At 40.4% G+C, this 20,335-nt stretch overlaps 2 protein-coding genes and 1 long non-coding RNA gene across 3 annotated transcripts in view; 2 read left to right on the top strand and 1 right to left on the bottom strand.

The window, feature by feature from the left end:
* The first annotated feature begins 1,431 nt into the window (after window positions 1-1,431).
* LOC132977170 (uncharacterized) lies at window positions 1,432-4,656 on the top strand. Its single transcript, XR_009673774.1, has 2 exons — window positions 1,432-3,677; window positions 3,832-4,656. It is a non-coding gene; the product is annotated as an uncharacterized LOC132977170 (long non-coding RNA).
* Window positions 4,657-6,643: 1,987 nt separating this feature from the next.
* LOC132977168 (CD276 antigen-like) lies at window positions 6,644-17,012 on the top strand. The gene is made up of 8 exons (XM_061041611.1): window positions 6,644-7,031; window positions 9,695-9,730; window positions 10,435-10,713; window positions 11,056-11,325; window positions 11,451-11,603; window positions 12,208-12,294; window positions 13,444-13,486; window positions 14,194-17,012. The coding sequence occupies exons 1-7, from the start codon at window positions 6,824-6,826 to the stop codon at window positions 13,479-13,481; spliced, it is 1,071 nt and encodes a 356-aa protein (XP_060897594.1). The 5' UTR covers window positions 6,644-6,823; the 3' UTR covers window positions 13,482-13,486; window positions 14,194-17,012.
* Window positions 17,013-19,913: 2,901 nt separating this feature from the next.
* The window catches only part of LOC132977252 (dedicator of cytokinesis protein 3-like), a 190,149-nt gene continuing 189,727 nt past the window's right edge, over window positions 19,914-20,335 (bottom strand). Inside the window, exon 52 of the mRNA XM_061041719.1 lies at window positions 19,914-20,335. This exon is cut by the window's right edge and continues 1,784 nt beyond it. The gene's annotated coding sequence lies outside the window, so the exon portion shown is untranslated.

Here is a 20,335-nt window from a genome sequence, read left to right as displayed (position 1 = left end):
CATGTTGTTTTGTGTGTGTTTTACTTTCCTTTATTTATTGACAGCATGATCTTAGCACTTTATTTAAAGCTTGATCAGGACACACAGAGTATTGCGTCTACATCGGCCTTTGCAGGTGGTCAAAGAAAAGAGTGCAGCGAGGGACTAAAGACGGGAGTGAAGCTGTGACGTCGTTATGAATGACTTCCAGATCCAAGATGCTTTAGTCATTTATTCTACAAAACACAAGAAACTACAACTGCAGTTACCGGGTCGTAAAATCAACTTGTGATGGCAGTGCAGTGTAGTGTGGCGGTCAACAGAAATGTTCTGCTCCCACGCTCACCCCCTCTCTCCATCTGAGACTAAACCAGGTGAACAGGTGAGTGCGGCTCATATAATCACTGACATCACCACGACATGTCAGGTGAACACACCCACCACCAGTAACAAGAAGTAAACAATAAAGAAACCAGTAAACAAACCATGAAACCAAACACACCATCAACTTACATTCATGGCTCCGACACAGAGGATCCAGAAAGCCTCCAGCCTCCACAACAACTCCATCGTCACGCTCCAGGAGAAACCTCACAGCACAGGATACAACAGCATCAGCGTCTGTAACGTATCCACCTCCCACTCACCTGTATATATCAGAGTCAGCAAAGCAGCTCCACCAATCAGGACGTTTGTGACCACAGGGAGGACACACAGAGCACTTGTTTTATTGATTTATTACTACCCCATGAACACTTTGAACACTAAGCTGCATGTGATTTAACGCTGTCCTCTTTTACCGTGTGAACTTTGATGATTTAACGACATTTATCAATTGATTTATTTATTGTTGTACTCACCTGTTAGAGAAACTTACCTGCATCATTTCATTCTTTTCTTTGCTCTCACAGGGGAGGAGGGTCAGGGTCTCCACCTCACCTGTACACAAAGAAACAACAACTTCCCACTTACCTGAACCCTAATCCTAACCATCCATCTCCACATCGTCCTCTTCCCTGCTTTTTATTCTTAACCTCACCCACAATCCTAAAGCTAACTGTGAACCCAGCAGCCTCCCTAAACCTGACCGCTTCCTTCTCTTCAACAGAACCAAATCAATCTGTTTACTTTGAATCTACCATGAGATGTTTTAATGTTCTTCTCTTTTAGACTTTTAGCTCTTTTTAGGGTTTTATGATCTGCTTTCTCTCCCGCCTACTTAGAGGGGATTTCAAGAGGAGGACCCCCTCCTACCAATTAAAGAAATACTGACCAGGGCCTGTGCCATCTTTGCACCACAAGCTGCTCAGACCTAAGTCCCTTAACCTATATACAAACTGATAGGCTTTTATTTTGAAGGTTTGCACTGTCTTAAGCTGAGAGTACTTTACTTGCTGTGTGCTTTTATTTTGAAATACAGTAAGGAGCTTCCTGTAGATGCCAACTTTTATTTAAGGTTTGTTTTTGTGCTTTTATTGTGAAAGGACAGAGGATAGAGTCAGAAAGGGGAGAGAGGGGAATGACGTGCAGGAAAGGAGCCTCAGGCCGGATTTGAACCCGGGCCGCCCACTTGGAGGACCACAGCCTCCGTACATGAGGGGCGTGCAAACTAACCACTAGCCCACCGGCGCCCCAAACGAGAGCACTTCAGAGTCCACTACAGAGAATATGTGAACATCAGACTGAACTTCCTGAAGCTGCAGACAGAAGAGGAAGAATCAGGGAGTCTGCTGGAAAACATGAGAAAGAACTGAAGTTAGTTTTGAATGTTTCCGTCAGTCTTCTTCACGTTGAACACAAACCCAGTATCAGATGTGAAACCAGCTTCAGTGTCCTCGTTCTGAGGATCCAAGTGAAAACACGTCTCAGGACCATTCAGGGACTGAAGTCAGAAGAAAGCAGCCACGTTTCTTTTCCACAGGGGAAAGAAATGCGGTTCTAATATCTGTGAGTTATTGTCCCACATGCTGAAGTAGCTGCTGCGTTTAGTGAGAGACCAAGGAAACAAACATGAAGGAGGAAACTTCAAACATGTAGAAACTGTTTGATTATTGATGTTTGTTTTCAGTTCTTCACTCTAAACTGACGGGAGACTAAAAAGTGGGACCAAACTTGAAGTGTGAATCAGTTCAATGATGGTTCCTGGTCATCATTTGATCCCTTACAGACACATCTGGACTTTAAAGTGCAGTTTGTATGAACGATGTAAACATGTTGTTCATCACGTCACAGAGAGAGTCCTGGATGATCAACATGTTGGTGTGAACGTCGTCTTTACACGCTCTTTCTTCACTGCAGCAGAGTGTTGCTGGATCACAAACTGAACTCAATTTAAACCAGATTTCAGTTTGAACTGAGAGAGAAACTTTACATGAAAACATCAGAGACATGTTGACATGTTTCAATGTGAAACCAGGAGGTCCAAAAAGTCTTCAGCTCCACATTTACTCACATTTACTTTAAGAAGCAGTGTGTGTGTTTCACTGTTTGTCCACTAGAGGGCGCTGTCAGCTTGATCTGCACCTTGTTTAAAGGTCATCTCGCTGCATACAGTCACAGTGTTTAACTGATCACATCTCAAGTTTCATTTCAAACTGTTTTTAGTGTTTATTTAAAGATTGTTGATCCTTTAATGAGCTAAAGTTCCAGTTTCAGTCGTCTCTGAGAACATGAGAGGTTTAAAAACTCTCCGTAAATGATCCTTAAAGTATAAAAACAGCTCTTTAAAAAACGCTGAGACGAGTTAAACTCCTTTATTCAAAAGTCCTGCAGGTCAAAGTGTCAGGTGAATAAACTTCAAGTAGTTTAAAGCATCATGAAACTCTAAACTGTGACGCAGTAAACAGTGGTGAGATGAAGTCCAGATGTGATGTGTGTAAAGATCCAGATGTTGACGAGCAGGAGGTGAAGATGGTCCTTTGGGTGCTCAGAGTGTGCTCACATGTAAACAGTGTGAAGTGGATTCAAAGTTTGTCGGTGCTGATGAGCAGCTCGTCTCAGAAACAGGACGAAGCTCCAACATCAGCCTCCTCACTGCTGAGAGCCAAAAACCAAAAGGAGGCTGAGAGCTGAGCAGGAGGAGGCTGAGCATCAGAGCAGAGCTGACGTCACACCACACACACACACACACACACACACACACACACACACACACACAGACACACAGAGACACACACACACACACACAGACACACAGAGACACACACACACAGAGACACACACACACACACAGAGACAGACACAGACAGACACACACACACACACAGAGACACACACACACACACAGAGACACACACACACAGACACACACACACACACACAGACACACACACACACACAGAGACACACACACACACACACAGAGACACACACACACACACAGAGACACACACACAGAGACACACACACACACACACTCACACACACACAGAGAGACACACAGACACACACACACACACACACACACACAGACACACACACACCTGCTGATGTTCTCTGTGTGTCCAATGTGACGTCCAGTCTGATCTGAGTGTGATATGAAACTACACTCTGAGTGATACACAAACTTTTTGTTTCTGTTTCAGGTTCTATTGCTGGATGGATTGTAGCTGCTGCTGGAGTGCCTAGTGCTCTTTTGGTTGTTGTTGTCATCGTCCAAGCTGTGCTCTTTGCCACAGGTCGCATCAGTTGTCGTAAAGGTAAGTTAAAGAACATAAAGTCTACCTGTGTGTCTCTCTTTAAGAGTCTTGTCAGTAGTCGTATCTCCTCAGTCTTCAGTCTGTTTTTTACTCTCTCAGTCAGATCAGTCAGTCGTGATTTTCTTGAACATCATTTTGTTTTGTCTTCCTGCAGACGAGGAGAAAGGTGAACCCATAAAAGACCGCACTGAATCCGACCTTCTAGCTGAATGAAGTCAGGTAGACTCACGTCTATGATTTCATCTGTTTGACCATCATGATGTCATACTTGAAAACAGCTGAGTGAGGGATCAAATCCAAGCAGGTGTTTGTTATCACATTTGAATGAACGCCGTGGAGATCGGGCTTTTTACAATCAGAGCCCGTCGACTTTGGAACGACCTGAGGAGCATGTTCATGACACATCCTTACACCTCTAACGTTTACTCTGCTTTAAATACACTGCAGCTTTAATGCATGATCATTTCATTAATATCATCTCTGAATGTAATCCAGGGTTTAAAACGTAAAGGTCTCCCTGTGAACATCCCAGAGAGCCTCTGACTGAGGATTTAAAGAAACACTTTAAAAAACAGGATTCATGTGAGAAAGTGTGAAATAGAAGTCCCTGTTTGTGTTTGCTCTCCTGTTGATCCAGTGTGTGAATGAAGAAATGAGAGCAAAGGCGCTTTACGACTGACGGAGAATCAAAGCCTCAGTACTTCACTGAACTACAGCTGCTGTTTGACTGTAAATACATGAGATTCTGTTGCTGCTACACTGAGATATAATGAGACTTTAAGATGTGGGACGAGGATGTATCTCTTCTTTAGACTTTATAAAGCCGAGTGTGTCAGGTAGAGACAAACACAGAGCTGAAGTATGCTCCTAAACGTTTCTTTATGCTGCTGATGAATGACGCTCTGATGGTTAGAACGTGATATCAGGCTGTGCTTCATCATTCACATCCACCTGCTGGAATAAAACATGATCAATGTTACACTGTGTGTTGGGACTGCTTCTTATGGAGCAGGATTTTTAGGATCAATTAGTGAGTTCACATCATGACTTTGTTCTTTTATTCTTTTTGAATATCAGGATTCATCGTTTTATGTCTGGTTTTCATTTTTAAATACTAAATTCAGACTTCAGATCTGTTTCCACATGTGGCACTTCTCCTCCTGTAAGTGTTTGATGTCTGAAGAGAAGAAATCAAGAATATTTATATGAAATAAAAACATTCTAAACTGTAAACATGATGAGATAAACATCAATCTAAGTACATGAATAAAACAATCAGACATTAGATAGCCTTTACATTCTTTTAACATCAGGACGTTTCACCAAATAGATTATTGTAATATTTAAAAACAATTGTTTGTCTCCAGAAGATGATGAGGGCCCGACATGAGAGAGATGATTCTATTCTTGACATTTTGACTTTTTTAAGGAGCCTCTGAAGTCTCCAAAAGTGAAAACTTTTATTCTGTTTGTAAAACACAATCATCTTTTTTTATCTGTTATTTTTTTACCTTTTTGCCATTATTGATATGACAACTGAAGAGAGACGACATGAAGCAAAGGTCAGAGGTCAGAATCGAACCCACGTCTGCTGTGATCGGGACTATGACTTTATTCAAAGAACAATAATGTAAAAGACTTCAGGTACGTAGAAAGTTTCACCTTTAAATGAAAGAAGTTTAAAATAATATTATAGCACATACATACAGAAAAGTATAAATATGAGAATATATATTTTTAATAATTTAAAAATATATGTAAATCAACAAAGATGCATGTTTGTAGGGAAATCATTAATTAAACAGGTTTCCTTCCTAACAATATATTTTTTAACGCAATGACGTCACAGTGAAGGTGACGTTCGACTGAGCAGCTAACCGGAAGTAACATTGTAAGAGCTGTAAGAGAACACTGGCAGGCTAGCTCTTTAGCAAACACGAAAAATACTAAGTACTTTAAACTAAAGTTTAACTGCTCTCATCGACCGAATACGGACACAACACAGTAACGCGGAAGAAGGAAAGGTTAACAAACTGTCAGGACAGATCTTTGTGCTTGTTGTGGACACAGAATATTCACTATATTCACAATATTCACTATCGAAGAAGTATGACGGAGCTTCGATTGTGTTTCTGTCTCCTGGTCCTTTGTGGGATATCACTTGGACACGCAAACGGTAAGCAAGCCCGACCAATATATATATATATGCTGCACTGTAAATAATAACTTTAAATCTTTATAGCACAAGGCCGCAGTGAGTGTAATATCAGTAAATCATGTTGTCACATTCTGAGTCTCACCTGGATCGTGCCGTCAACAGGTCAGAATAGACTTCAGGGGAATGCTGACTGCAGTTACTGTGATTAATCTGAGTATGCAGTGTGATGAATTTAAGCCTCTCTGTGGTCGTGATACTAAACAGAAGAGGGTGAAACTTAAAGTGAACTATAGTGTACTTAAAATCAGTTGGGATGGGCAGCAGAGGTAGTGTTAAAACAGACCAGCACCTGCAGATCTACACAGCAGGGCTGTCATGATACCAGAATTTTGATCTTCAATACAATACTCATAAAAATCAATTGATATCAAAGCCTGTTTCATTACCATGGCAACATCAATATAAGTCTTAGGCCTCCCAATATGGGATACTTTTTGTTTTCTGTGATCGAGCAAACTCCTGTAAATGTATCAGTGAAATCTAGACTGTGTTATCAGTCATCATCCAGGTGATGTGAACAAACCTCTGCCGCCCTCTCCTTCTCTTGAGCAGCTGTTGGTTAAAATATGAAGATATGTAGGTTACAATAAATAGGATTTATAAATATCTGCCAAATATAAACAACTTTATAAATGCTTTAAGTGTAAAGGATTGAATTATTATTTGTTAGAAAAAGAAAAGAAACAGTTAAATGTTTGTTATATAGTAGGATGATATTTTATAATAACTCAGGCAGCAGCTTCCATGAATCTGTTCTAACTTTATTTTTCTGCATGTAAACAAACTGATTCATCCTCGTGTTTCTGTCTCAGGTCGAGTGGTGGTGAAAGAAGACAGTGATGCTGTGTTACCGTGTTCCCTCAGCACCAAGGAGAACATCGAGACGAAGCTGTTTGACTGGAAGAAAGACGATCACAAGGAGGTGTTCATGTACGACGGAGGAGATTATTACGGTCACGGCCTTTCAGGTCAAGACAAACAGTTTGAAGGTCGAGTCTCACATTTTAACGACGAGCTGAAGAACGGTAACGCCTCCATAAAGATCAGGAAGACCAAGGTGGCCGACAGTGGAAACTACACCTGTTTTTTTCCTCGTCTGCGGCCGAGTCAAATGTTCCACATTGAGCTGGTTGTTGGTGAGTACTTTGACTAAACAGTTATTCTTGAATATATTTTTTAAAGATGTCCAGCTGTTGTTCTCGGTGAAGTTTGACCCAAACTGTTAATTCAGTCTGTTTGTAACTTTTACAAGAAGTGACAGAGTTTCCTCTACAAACAATTCCCCAACTCAATCTCACACCACCCCAAGAAGAAGTCATGAAAAAACTTTGTTTATAAAATGTATGAAAATGTTCAATGAATTATCGTAAAACTTAAAATAAAAGACCATCCCAAATGAAGGCCCAGTCCCTTTTACTAGCCTGGTGTTGCTGCACGTTTTGACAAATAAAGACAGTTCTCAGTTAGAGGACGCTTTGCATTTATAGTTGATCAGTTTGTGGATGAGCTGCAGGTGCAGTGGTTAGCGCTGTCGCCTCACAGCGAGGTAGGGATGGGTATTGTTAGGATTTTAGCGGTATCGATATCGATACTCTTATCGATACTACTTTTATTATTTGGTGCAGCAACTAAACACATGGCCTGAAAGATGTCTACATTTAAAACATAAAATAACTAGAGATGTCATCACAATAACTTTATGTTTATGTTTCAAGGAAACATTTGTTATTTAAAATTACATTATTTTCAAGTTGAAACACTTGGAAATAAATGCCATTTTCATTACACTCCCCGGACAGTTTGAGTAACCTCAGAAACTCTGACTGTAGCATATGAACTCTTATGGTTATACTTTGTTTTACCATTTAATTATCATTAATGTTTAATAGTCTACAATGAGCTCTGTGATGCCTCTCGCGGTACGTCAGAGCTTTTCTATCACAGTAAACCGCTGATATGTTAAAATAATGTCATTTTACTGAGACCGAACACATCAGGGCGCTAAATATTAACTTAATGATATGATATCAAGACACATCGCTCTCCCACGGGCCGAGAGAGAGAGAGAGAGAGAGAGAGAGAGAGAGGCGTTAATGCAAACAATTTTCTAAATTTAAGGTTTGAAAGAAGCAGGCTGTAATTGAGTGACTGGTCTGCTGTTTGGCCAACAGCAGCGCTTATAGAAAGTCTTGCATTAAATAAGAGGGACTAATGTAAATACTGATAAGAGCACCGTTTGTCCATGAGCTTAATGGTATTTCTGGTACCGGGACCAAAAGGCACCGGTATCCGGTACACATCCCTAGTGAGGAGGTTCCTGGTTTGAATCCCCGTCTGAATGGAGCCTCTCTGTGTGGAAAAAAGTAAATAAAAGACTGGGTTACTAATTTATACCAATTTCTAAATCAAATTCTTTTTCATCAGATTGGTTTATTTTTTTAAATAAAATTTGAATTACAATGTTGAAGCCAGTGATGATTAAAGGCAAACTGAGACGAGGCTGACGACACAAATGAGCTCACCTGCTTCAAATAACAACCTGACATGATTTCTTCTTCTTCCTCTCTTACCTTTGCTTCATCTCTCTGTCGCTTTACAAGCTGCTGAAGTCAACGACTCGTAAGTTTCTCTACATCCTGTCTGATTCTGCTTCCTGCTCTGTCTCTGATTTCCAGTTATTCCTGTTACACATCAGGTCAGACTTCTTAATAACACACTCATACACTGAGGTTCTGTCATTTTAGTTTCCCTCCACAACTAAATAATATTATGGGAATAAATATGTTAATGTTCTGCGCTCCCCCAGCGAGAGAGAGAGGGGCAGCACTGGGGGGGGGGGGACCCGCCACAGGCAGAGAGGTGAGGAGGGAGCAAGTGATTTCTGTGATGGAGAAACCAAACTGCTGTCCAGTTGCTTCATGCTCTTTCTATTTCACTTTGCAGAATTCATGACCTCGTTTTAAAACATGAATGGAAGTAATCCCACGATGTTCTACTCGATCAGATACGGAGGAGTCAAAATTAGGAACACAAAATTATACTCACTAACGACTTTCTGTCTCAGAAGCCCACAGTGGGTTTCTGCCTCACCTGTAAACCAAAATCTGTTTTTTAGTCTAATCCAGACTGAGGGTGGTGTCACACTATCAACCTGAAGCCCTGATCAAAGTACACTTTACCACAAAGCGTACCGTACTCAGGTACTGTGCACTCAGGTACTGTGCACTCAGGTACTGTGCACTCAGGTACTGTGCACTCAGGTACTGTGCACTCAGGTACTGTGTACTCAGGTACTGTGTACTCAGGTACTGTGCACTCAGGTACTGTGTACTCAGGTACTGTGCACTCAGGTACTCCGCTTGAAGAGGTGGTCTCAGGCACGATTCATGTGTATGTTTGTCCTCATGTTTAAACACACAGAAACCACAAAGGGACCCGGTCATAGACGAGAAGTTAAAGACCTCCACAGTTCACCTTTTGGTTTGAGGTCTCAGAGCATTCTTCCATCAATGATTATAAATAAATAAAGAAGGTTCTTAGTGACATTAAAGAGAAGGGAACATAAACACCAGAGATGTGGGAGTGAAGTTGTGTCGCCTGTTTCTGTGGAGGCTTTTTATCATAACAACATGAGAAGTTCAGGAAGTCGTTGTGCTCGACCAGGTGATAGATTCTAAAACTAAAAGCACAAACTAGTTTCTACATGTCTCCTGATGTAGACTTGAATCACTTCACTTGGTGTAAGTTGTTCATATCTCTGCTGCTCTGTGGATAAAATGTTTTCTGATTTATCCTGCAGAACCCGTCTTTAAAGATCGCTCAGGAGAAAACCCAGGTGAGTAATGATGTCACTTCATCTGCAGTATGTACGCTACAACTCTCAGGGCTCTCTCCTTCATTTTTTATATTTATGTGGAGCATCATTTACAGACTGATGAGATCTTTGATGTCTACACTCAATCTGGATGAGACTAAAACAGATTTTGGTTTGCTATCTGAACGAGGCCTTAAAGTATGAACTCCACAGAAGAATGATTTGAGATCCAGTGACTGATTTCTACATCTACCAACAGTAGTTTGAACACAAACACACAAAGTCTCCTCTGATCGATCAGATATTATTCTGAGTCCAGCAGCTTCTTCACACTGTTTCACTGCTCTTACATCCGTCTCCAAATGAACTTTAAAAAGTTCCTCTGAAACCAGAAACATGTTTGGACTGATGACAGAAACTACCTGAGCTTCAGATATTATTATTGTGTTTTCTCTTGATGATGCATCACAGAGTGTTGAAGTGAAGGAGTCTGAAGATGTTGATATTTAACAGCCTCTGAGTGACTGAGTTGTAGCACACACACTGTGGATGTAGAAATCAGTGACATCATCACTCATCAGTCAGTGTGTTTTAGTGTTTCTCTTTGTTAAACAGAATCTAAACCACATGTTCAGTCAGGACAGGAACAAACAAACACAGTGACATGTAGTAATATTCTGAAGTGTGTAATAACTGTCCTGTCTTTATCTGTATTCTGTTCACAGCTGCATCTCCAGAGCCGTACACCAGGACACTCAATCAAACTCAGGACTGGGCGCTCCTGCAGTGTGAAGTTCTAGGTGCTTCTCCAGAACCTAAATTGGAGTGGCAGGACAGTTCTGGAGACCTCCTTCATGCTGAAGAGACACAGCGGTCCATCACAGGAGGAAAATACGACCTCACCATTCAAACCAAAGTGACCAAGAGGGGGGATTATCACTGTGTGCTCAAACAGGAGGGAATCCACCATAACATATCTGCCAAGACGTTTGTCTTCATCAGTGGTGAGGGTTTCTTTTATTAATGTTTTGTTATTGGTTCATATGTTATTATTAGTTTTTTTTTACTGATTTCTACATCTACCAACAGTAGTTTGAACACCAACACTATATTGGACACTTTGATATTTAACAGCCTCTGAGTGACTGAGTTGTAGCACACACACTGTGGATGTAGAAATCAGCGACATCATCACTCATCAGTCAGTGTGTTTTAGTGTTTCTCTTTGTTAAACAGAATCTAAACCACATGTTCAGTCAGGACAGGAACAAACAAACACAGTGACATGTAGTAATATTCTGAAGCGTGTAATAACTGTCCTGTCTTTATCTGTATTCTGTTCACAGCTGCATCTCCAGAGCCGTACATCGAAACACTCAATCAAACTCAGGACTGGGCGCTCCTGCAGTGTGAAGTTCTAGGTGCTTCTCCAGAACCTAAATTGGAGTGGCAGGACAGTTCTGGAAACCTTCTTCATGCTGAAGAGACACAGCGGTCCATCACATACGACCTCACCATTCAAACCAAAGTGACCAAGAGGGGGGAGTATCACTGTGTGCTCAAACAGGAGGGAATCCACCATAACATATCTACCAAGACGTTTGTCTTCATCAGTGGTGAGGGTTTCTTTTATTAATGTTTTGTTATTGTTTCATATGTTGTGTTTTTGTAGTCTGACCAATGAGCTGCACATAAAACAGTATCATAGTGAGTGTTACATTAGTTTGTTTTTATGTTTCAGAGAAAGTCTCTGAGGACTCATCTGTCAAAGTCCTCAACGGATGGATCGGAGGAATGGCTGTTGGATTGGCTGTTGGATTGGCTGTTGGATTGGCTGTTGGAGCTGTAGTTCTAACTTTGACTCTATGGTGCTGCCCAGCCCTCCGTTACAGAGGTAGGTTTAGAAAATGTTTCATATTAACATATTCATAATCTGAATCAACTTAACAGGCCGTCCAACACAAATGTTTGAGGCGGCAGTAGCTCAGTCCGTAGGGACTTGGTTTGGGAACCGGAGGGTCGTCGGTTCAAGTCCCAGTGCGGACCATAATACAAAATTGTTCTGGTAGCTGGAGAGGTGCCTGAGCACTGCCTAGGTGCCCTTGAGCAAGGCACAGAACCCCCAACCCCCCCAGCTCTGGTGCGCTCTCTGTGTAGCAGTGTATAGCAGCCTCACTCTCTCCAACAATGCATGTCTACAGGTCCTGTTTGTGCATATGTGTGATCCAGACCTTTGTTATTTAGGGACATGCTTCTCACACACAGAGTGTAAAACCTGAATCTCCCCTCTGGGATTAATTAAGTATATCAAAATCAAAGAAGAAATCTCAGAGTGAAATATGAAAACAGAAAAACATGAGGAAGTGGAACCAAAAACAGACTACTGTGTGCATGTTCAAATGAAGGCTTTGATCGGTCTACCATCATGAGAGGACAGAAGATGTGACCGTTATAACTCCTGTTTCTTTATTTCAATGTTTTCTTTCTCCTGTTTACAGTCATAGACTTCTTATCTCAGCTGAAACCTCAACGGAATAAACCTCAGAATGGGAACGTTACTGAATCTACCATCATGATGGATCCTGGTAAGTCCACTTTTCTTCTCATTATGTGAAAGAACAACAACTTGAAGGCTTCAGATCTGATTGGTCAGAGTTTCTTATCTACAATTCGTTCGTATTCTACAAACCGATCTCTTACCCCGAACATTAACTGCTCTGGAGCAGGTTCGGTCATCAGAAGTTACCATGGTGATCTAAGTAAGCACCTTCTAAAATCCCAGAGTTAACCCCGTAGTGACCTGAACAACTAAATAGTTCATAGTTCAGGCCTCAACGACCCAAACTGGAGGACTTATCCAGACCAGAACCAAGTTTGCTGTTACAATGTTACAATTCACTTAGCAGACGCTCTTATCCAAAGCGACATACATCACCATTCATACACCGCCACAGTAGCAGCGGGAGTTAAGTGTCTTGCCCAAGGACACATCGGACATGTTACTCAGCTGGGGATCGAACCCTGTGCTTTACCTCATCTATTCTCCTGATTATCAAGTTATTTAAAAAACAAGATTTAAAGAGATGTGATGGCTTTAATCCAGATCTCTTTTGAACACCTGGGCCAGAGTGCACACAGCAGAGAGACTACAATAAACACGGCCCTTCAGAACATCTGATGAGTCCAGCAGTTTTGGAGACTCCTCAGTAGAAATGAACAAAGACGACGTGAAGTGAATGATTTACTTTTTGTTGTCTATTTGTTGGTTGAAGCTCAGATAAGCACGGGTGTTCCAACAGATCACAAATCTCACGACCTTTGACCCCGATCAGATATGCCAAAAAAAAGATATTTAGGGCCTGGGTCCACAGACGGAGGCGCTCACGACCTCCGTTTCAGAGCGCTTCTCACCAGCGCTCATTGTTGCTAGGTTACGAAAGTGAACTCCTGTTTCCCTCGGTAACGTCTGTTAGGTGTGTTTCAGCTCCGGGTGTTTCATATTTACTTTAATTCAAAGAAATCTCACCAAGAAAACATGAAGATGATGTAGAGGAGTCGTGTCCTGACATCAACAGCAGCTCTACCTGAAACTGTTGGGGGGGTCCAGATGGATCACAGATCAACTGTGACATTAAGGCTTATAAAATCACTGCTTGATAGATCTGAAAACTTAAACTCCAATGTTTTACTCCTTCATTTAATGTTTTACTCTCATGTCTTCTCTGACATTTCAGTTAAACGTGATGAACTGGAGCAGAATGGATATAGCTGAGTTTGGTAAGTACTCTTTCTTTGTCAACAATCAAAGCTTCAGTGCTTCCTTCAGTCTTTGTTGTCAGATGATATCAGTAAAAAGATGGATATCTGTTAGAAATGAATTCAAATGATAAATCAAAGGGTGAAGACAAAAGTGTCCCTCAAAGGACCCGGCCTTCAGTCTGTGTAGAGGCCGAACTGAAAGGAGACGGTCTGCAGAGGATTCTTCACATTACCCTTTTGTTTTTTAAGCACCTAAGCACCTCCCCTGTTGCTTAGCAACCTCTGCAGCTGCACCAGAACTAGCTAACATAACTATTTACTTTAAACGTGTCTTAATATTTCATAGAACATTTTCTGTTTCAAGTTAAACATCAGTATTTGTAGTTATTCGATAGTTTTACTCGACAGCTCGTTTGAGTTAGCGTGTAATGGAAGTTGAGATTTGTCACAAAGGATGCACTGAATAGATCCTTCGTTGGCTGCAGGAAGGCGACTTGGTGAATGCTTTAAGCTTGTTGAAGAAATAAATAAAATACCTGTACAAAGACATGCTAACTGTTTCACCCTGCCTACAGCTACCTACTCTGACATGGCTGCAAACTGACAGAAAACATGAAATGTCTCGACAGTTTGATTCTAAATCCAAATGGATAAACGACCAACAACTCTCTGCTTCATAGATCAGATAATACACTGACTGTTTCTGTGTCTTGTGTTTGCTGCAGGTTCTCCTGGTTCACATCGGGATTCAGGAATCTCTTTCACATCATCCATGTGATAACTGAGGTTCACTTTTATGCACACACACATTTCAACGTAACAGCTGAACAGCATGGACATGTTCTGTCTCTTAAACGCTGACCAATCAAAATGTGCCTTTTGATATCAAGTTTTTAAAAAAGTGTTAAACTTTTATACGATAAACATGAAAAATGTTATATGAACTTTTTAAAACACTTAATAATAACCATCATCAATAAAGGGTAAATTGATATTTAATTAACTTTAATAATGATATTAATGTTAACAAATAATGAAATGATCGTTTATAATGTTTACTAATTATTTGTGATGCTTTAATTGACGTTACAGTTTATTGTTGCACACATTAATTTGTACACTTTATAAAGTGTTTGTTAATGATTTGTAAACCTTTAAGAGATGGTTTATAAAACATCTATAAACATTAGAGATACATGGAGCACATATTTGTTCATGCTTTATGAATAATTTATCACACGTTACGTTTACTTTGCAGAACAACTTTAGGACGCACTCACTCTGCAAAGTTGTCCCGTACCATGCTTAAGCTCGATTGCCCCCCCTCCCCATTCCCCCGTCGGCCTGAGCTCACACTGCTCCAGGACTAACCGGGCCTGAGCACGGTAACGTCTTGAACATAACGTCGTAATACAACACATGCATGACTTTATGTTGTTATGAAGTGTGCACACTCCGGGATTTCTCTGCGGCTACTTTTCCCCGCTCCTCTCCCTGCACAGAGCGCCAGCCACAACGCACACCTGTTTACTTCTAGTTCAACAGAACACAGTGGGTCCGGACGTCTTTACTCTGTTCACTGTCACTGTGTCTGCAGCTAACTTAGTGATAGCATCATCTTTCTACAGCTTTACAAACCAATTATTGACATGAACAAATATGTGCTCCATGTATCTCTAATGTTTATAGATGTTTTATAAACCATCTCTTAAAGGTTTATAAATCATTAACAAACACTTTATAAAGTGTATAAATTAATGTGTGCAACAATAAACTGTTAACATAACATCAGTTAAAGCATTACAAATAATTAGTAAACATTATAAACGATAATTTAATTGTTTGTTAAGTTAATTAACTATCAATTTACCCTTTATTGATGATTTTATTATTAAGTGTTACCAAACTTTTTAACTGGTTGATCAGTCTTCCAATGGTACGACTGTTTGAATATGAACTCCAAACAAAATCAGTAAAGCAGATTTTATTATCTGTTATTTACAAATTGATGTCACTGCCTTGGATGACCAACTAATCTCATCAACATCTCATTACGTTTTTCATGTATTTCGTTTACTGCCAAAGACATTCAGTATGAATATTATGTTCATGTTACAAAAGCTCAGGACTTTAAACCTTAAACTATCAGGTACCTGTTAGACTAGAACTTTCTGGATGTGCACATATAGGCTGTTGTTATCTGTGTGTAGTTTTTAATAGAGCCAGATGTAGAAACTGAATCATGTGAATGCTGTAGACTTTAGATGCTGACTCATCCACATTGCAGCAGGCTGCTCGGTGCTCGCTTTAGTTTTCTGTCCCGACTGAAGTTAGAGACCGTAAACAAACTCCAATCAACCAAAGTATTCTCTAACTTTCCATCTTTTCTGTTTTTTCTTTTAAAGAGCCCTTATTCTGCCCTTTTTGGGGTTCGTATATTTAATCTATGTACCTACTTTTGTACGTTCACAATAGCTAAAGTCCGAAAAAAGTGTCTGTTTTCATGTACTGCTCCTCCTTGCTCCCTCTCCGCTCTGAGTCCGTCAGCTGCACTCTGTTGAGCCCACACTGTTAGACCCCACGTGGGCCAAGTCTACTCTGATTGGTCTGCCGATCCGCTCTGTCGTTATTGGTCAGTCACTCAGCACGGTTCTCGGAAGTGTCCCGCCTCTTTTACCATATTGGGAATGCAGCCACTGCCTCCGTCCGAGGGGAGCATAAACATTAGCACCTTAGCACTACTGTGCTACCGCAGGCTACGGCATATCGTGGGCGTGCTACAGAAGTTAACGGGCGTACAACATGAGCTGCAGGGCCACAACGAGCCAATGGGCTTAGATCAGTGATCTCACACTGACAATGACGTCGGACTGACACATTTTTGTCAAGGGGGGCTAGAACCGAGCGTTACATGCAGCTAATGCTACAGCTAACAGGAGGACGAAGGAGAATCTGTGTTTCCGCGGACTTTGAATTTTTGCACATAGATGTGACTAAACATGCACAGGACACTTGGAAAACACACTAAAGAGCAAATAAAACCAGAAAAAGAAGAATATGGGACCTTTAAAGGAGCCAGCCATGTTCAAAAAGAGGCATTAAGAGTTGATAAATTACGTGTTGGCGAGATGGATTAAAGTTGGTCATAAGCATTTATAGTCCGATGAAGCTAGGGAAGAAAGCAACACTGTAATAAATCTTTAATAATATAATTAAAGGTGAATGTAGTTTATGAGAGCAGACACATTAGTTTGTGGTTTAAGATCTTAAAACACAAACGTGAAGATATGTGCTGCCTCTTTCTCCACTTTAACTTAAATGATTTGCACTCAGGCTTTAGTTTCTGTTGGCTTGTTTTCTGCTTTGTCATTTTTCTGTGTGATAAAAGTGAACATATTTATTTGTCTATAGGAAGTTTGTGTTTTGTTTCTTTCTGCCACATTATCTTGTTTTGTCTGTTTTATTTACCTGGTAGGAAAAAAGTGAATGGTATTGTTTTTAAGAAGTTTAAATAATGTACAAATAAATGAGGTTTTTTAAGTCATTCAATGTCTCTGAAAAGTTTTGTTATCTAAAGATTAGATTAGACGAGTCTCCATTAAATAATAAGAGGGAGTGTACCCTCTATCACAGGAGAACAGAGTAAAGTCTATCTGTGGATGCATCTCAAAGTCCTCTTTGGGCTTCTGTAGTTTCAAACTTCATCTCCTCAAGTTTAAGATTTCTAAGATAAGGTTTCTTACCACTCTTCCTTCAGCCTGACTCAGACTGCAGGATAATCGGCTGATTTGAGGTGCGATTCCTCCTTACCGACAATCACGGCGGTGTTCCCGACTCGAGGCAGCTCTGACCGATTATCTTCCCAGATTGTCTCGTAGTGTCAATCTTATAGAGAGGAAACAAAGAGACGTATTTCTGTAGGCCAACCCGGGAGTTAGCATCTCCATGAGGTCTTTAGGAAGAAGACTTTGGGATTTTTGCATCAGATTTTGAATCATTGCTGAAAATAATCTCTGTGGCAAACAGACGTTTATGAAGCTTTGGCGTTTGGTTCAGAAAGATAATCTTCATAAATGAACACCGCTTTTATGAAGTTTGAAGCGTTAATGTGATCCTCAGAAGTTACCGTGTGTCTGACTGTAACTTTAAACATGAAGACGTTTAATGTCCCCGACAACCGCACTTTCATTTAGCCACTCGTTAGCAACCGCCTTTTTAAGGACACGTGAAAACTTCACATGTGGGAGTCTTCACTGACGTGTTTAATGTCGTACAATGTGAACATCTCTTATTCTTGTGTTAACCACAGACCTTATTTCAGTCATCTAACCACCAACCTATTAAAAAAAACAGAGTTTGAGGGAAACGACCCCATGGCGCTAAAATGCTAACTTACTTCCTGGTTTAAGAACTCGTTACTGTGTAACCCTAACCCTATACAGATGCAGTCTTAACGTCCCTGACCTGCTCGGAGATCGTCGGGGACGCCCTGATTTATAGCAAACATGTTGGGTTTTTAGAATTTAAAATCTTGAAGATTACGTCATGAAAGGGTGGAGGAAGTATACAAATAAGATGTAAAATCAAATACATGTATATTCATATATACACATACATACAGATATATATGTATGTATATATACATACATACATACTTGATTTGAACAATTATAAACACTTGTAAAAAAAAAAAACCTGAATCCGATCTGAGTCAATAAAACATTATTTAATGTTTGTCATTAATCATGAATCCACGACACAGCAGTTTGTTTAGTGAGTAGGAAATAAAACGTGAGTATTTACATCTACCGTCATACACGTCACAGTTTATACTCATGCTAACACAATAAAGACTTTTATGTACAAGAAATACTCAGAAGCATCATCATACAAAGAAATGCCTCCTCAGTAAATCACCTCCTGGATCATTGATGCAAAATACACAAAGTAATTCTAAACTCCCGTCAGATGCCCTGATTTAATCCGAGTGATGAGACAAAAGGAAAGAGCTTCGTTTGTTTAGGTTTTAAAAACATGAGAAAGAACAAGGCAAGACGATCACAATCTACATGTTTACAAGGTTTCGCCTTTATGAACGGTATAAATACACTCTGTCAGAAGTCCCCTCTGTGCACTGAATGTCCCCCCAACATTATCCCTCTTTTTAGCATCACAGCATTTAAAACAACAGAAATATAAGAAGTACAAAGTGAGTTCAGTGGTTTTAGTTTCACGACGTGCTCACTGCTAATCTATCTGGTGATTCTCTTTGTGTAAATTATCTGTAAACAAACTACAGCTGCAGTCGGCACCTTAAATCATCCTCCCCCTCCTCTTTATTCAGTTCTGCACTAAAATGTCTGCTCGAGACGCTTTTCTTTTGTAACGTTTACAAGAATATAAGAAGAACAAAACGTCAGCTCGTGAAGAAAAAACTAATAATTTAATCTGAATGTTGAATTATTAAAGGTCACATATCCTCCTCCTCCTCTTCTTCAGTGTAAATAAGTCTCAGAGCTCCTCAAAACATGTCTGTGAAGTTTCTTGTTCTAAATCCACTCTGATCCTGTATTTGATCATGTCTATAAACCCCTCTATTTCAGCCCTGCTCAGAACAGGCTGTTTCTGTGTCTGTACCTTTAAATATGTAAATGAGCATCATTGGGGGGTTTGTAGACAGACTAGAGACACATGTTAGAGTTAGAGGAACATGGAGAAGTGGATTTAATATAATTTGAGACCTTTAAAGTAAATCTTCTATTTCCAGGAACAGAGGTTCAGATATCTGATTTTCTGTTAACACAGGCTCCAGTTTATGATTTCATTACTGAGTAATTATCCGATTTGAAAATTACCTGAAAAAAAAGTGAATGAGGTCCAAAACGGTTTTCTTAAAACCCAGATGAATATCTTATATTGGGAAGATCCTCAAGTTGATTTGTCCTGTGCGTATTTTAGAGTCCAGAAGATGTATTTTCTGCCTTTGTTGCACTAAACGACTTCTCTTCTGAGTTGTTTTCTGCCTGTGGGAGACTTTCACTGACATTACTTACATTTCTAAATTTATTATGTTTTTTTTTTAACCACTGGAGAGACGGGAGAGAGGACAGATTCAGAACTCGGGAGAGAGAGAGAGAAAATGGGGAATGACATGTGGGAAAGCAGCCACAGGTTGGACCTGGGCTGCTTGCCCTGAGCACATGGGGCGTGCAAACCAACCACCCTGCCTCTAGCGCCCCTACGTAAATTGGGCACAGATTTGTAAACTGTGGGAACGGTTTCATAGCCGTTCTTTTTTGGCAGCTGTGAATATAACACATTATGGTAGTTAGGATGCTAAGCTAAGTGAGCTAACAGCTGTTCACAGTTCAACCAAACAGGAGAGCGAGCGAGAGAGAGAGAGAGAGAGAGAGGAGGTGGAGTACGGGACGACAGAACATAATCAAAGCAGCTGGTTAATAAAAAAGTGTTACATTTTCAAAGCAGACTAAATGAACCCTTCAGAGTTCTTTGACATCAGGACGTCAGAGAGAACGTTTATCTTCCTGTCAGAGTCCAGTGAGAACTTCAAACACGTCTCCAGTGCTTTAACTAGTTTCTGTGGATTTACTTTAAGTCTCTTTTAACCACTGAACATGCATACAAAACGGCTTCCTCATTAAAAAATGTACAGTTCATTACTTTCATAAAAAATGGCAAAAAGTGTATATATATATATATCGTAGTTTATATTCTCTATAAAGGTGGTCTATCTGTTTCCCCTCCTGGATGTGACACTTCTCGGGAGCTGCGGCGTCAAAAACCTGCGAGCGTTTGAGTGTGAGTCATGAAGCCAGGCCCGCTTCTACGAGGTGCAAAACGATGCAC

This window comes from Labrus mixtus, chromosome 7, assembly GCF_963584025.1.
Source record: "Labrus mixtus chromosome 7, fLabMix1.1, whole genome shotgun sequence".
Taxonomy (NCBI): Eukaryota; Metazoa; Chordata; class Actinopteri; order Labriformes; family Labridae; genus Labrus; species Labrus mixtus.
The sequence above is the reverse complement of the archived record's forward strand: the minus strand, read 5'-3'. Positions and strand labels throughout refer to the sequence as shown.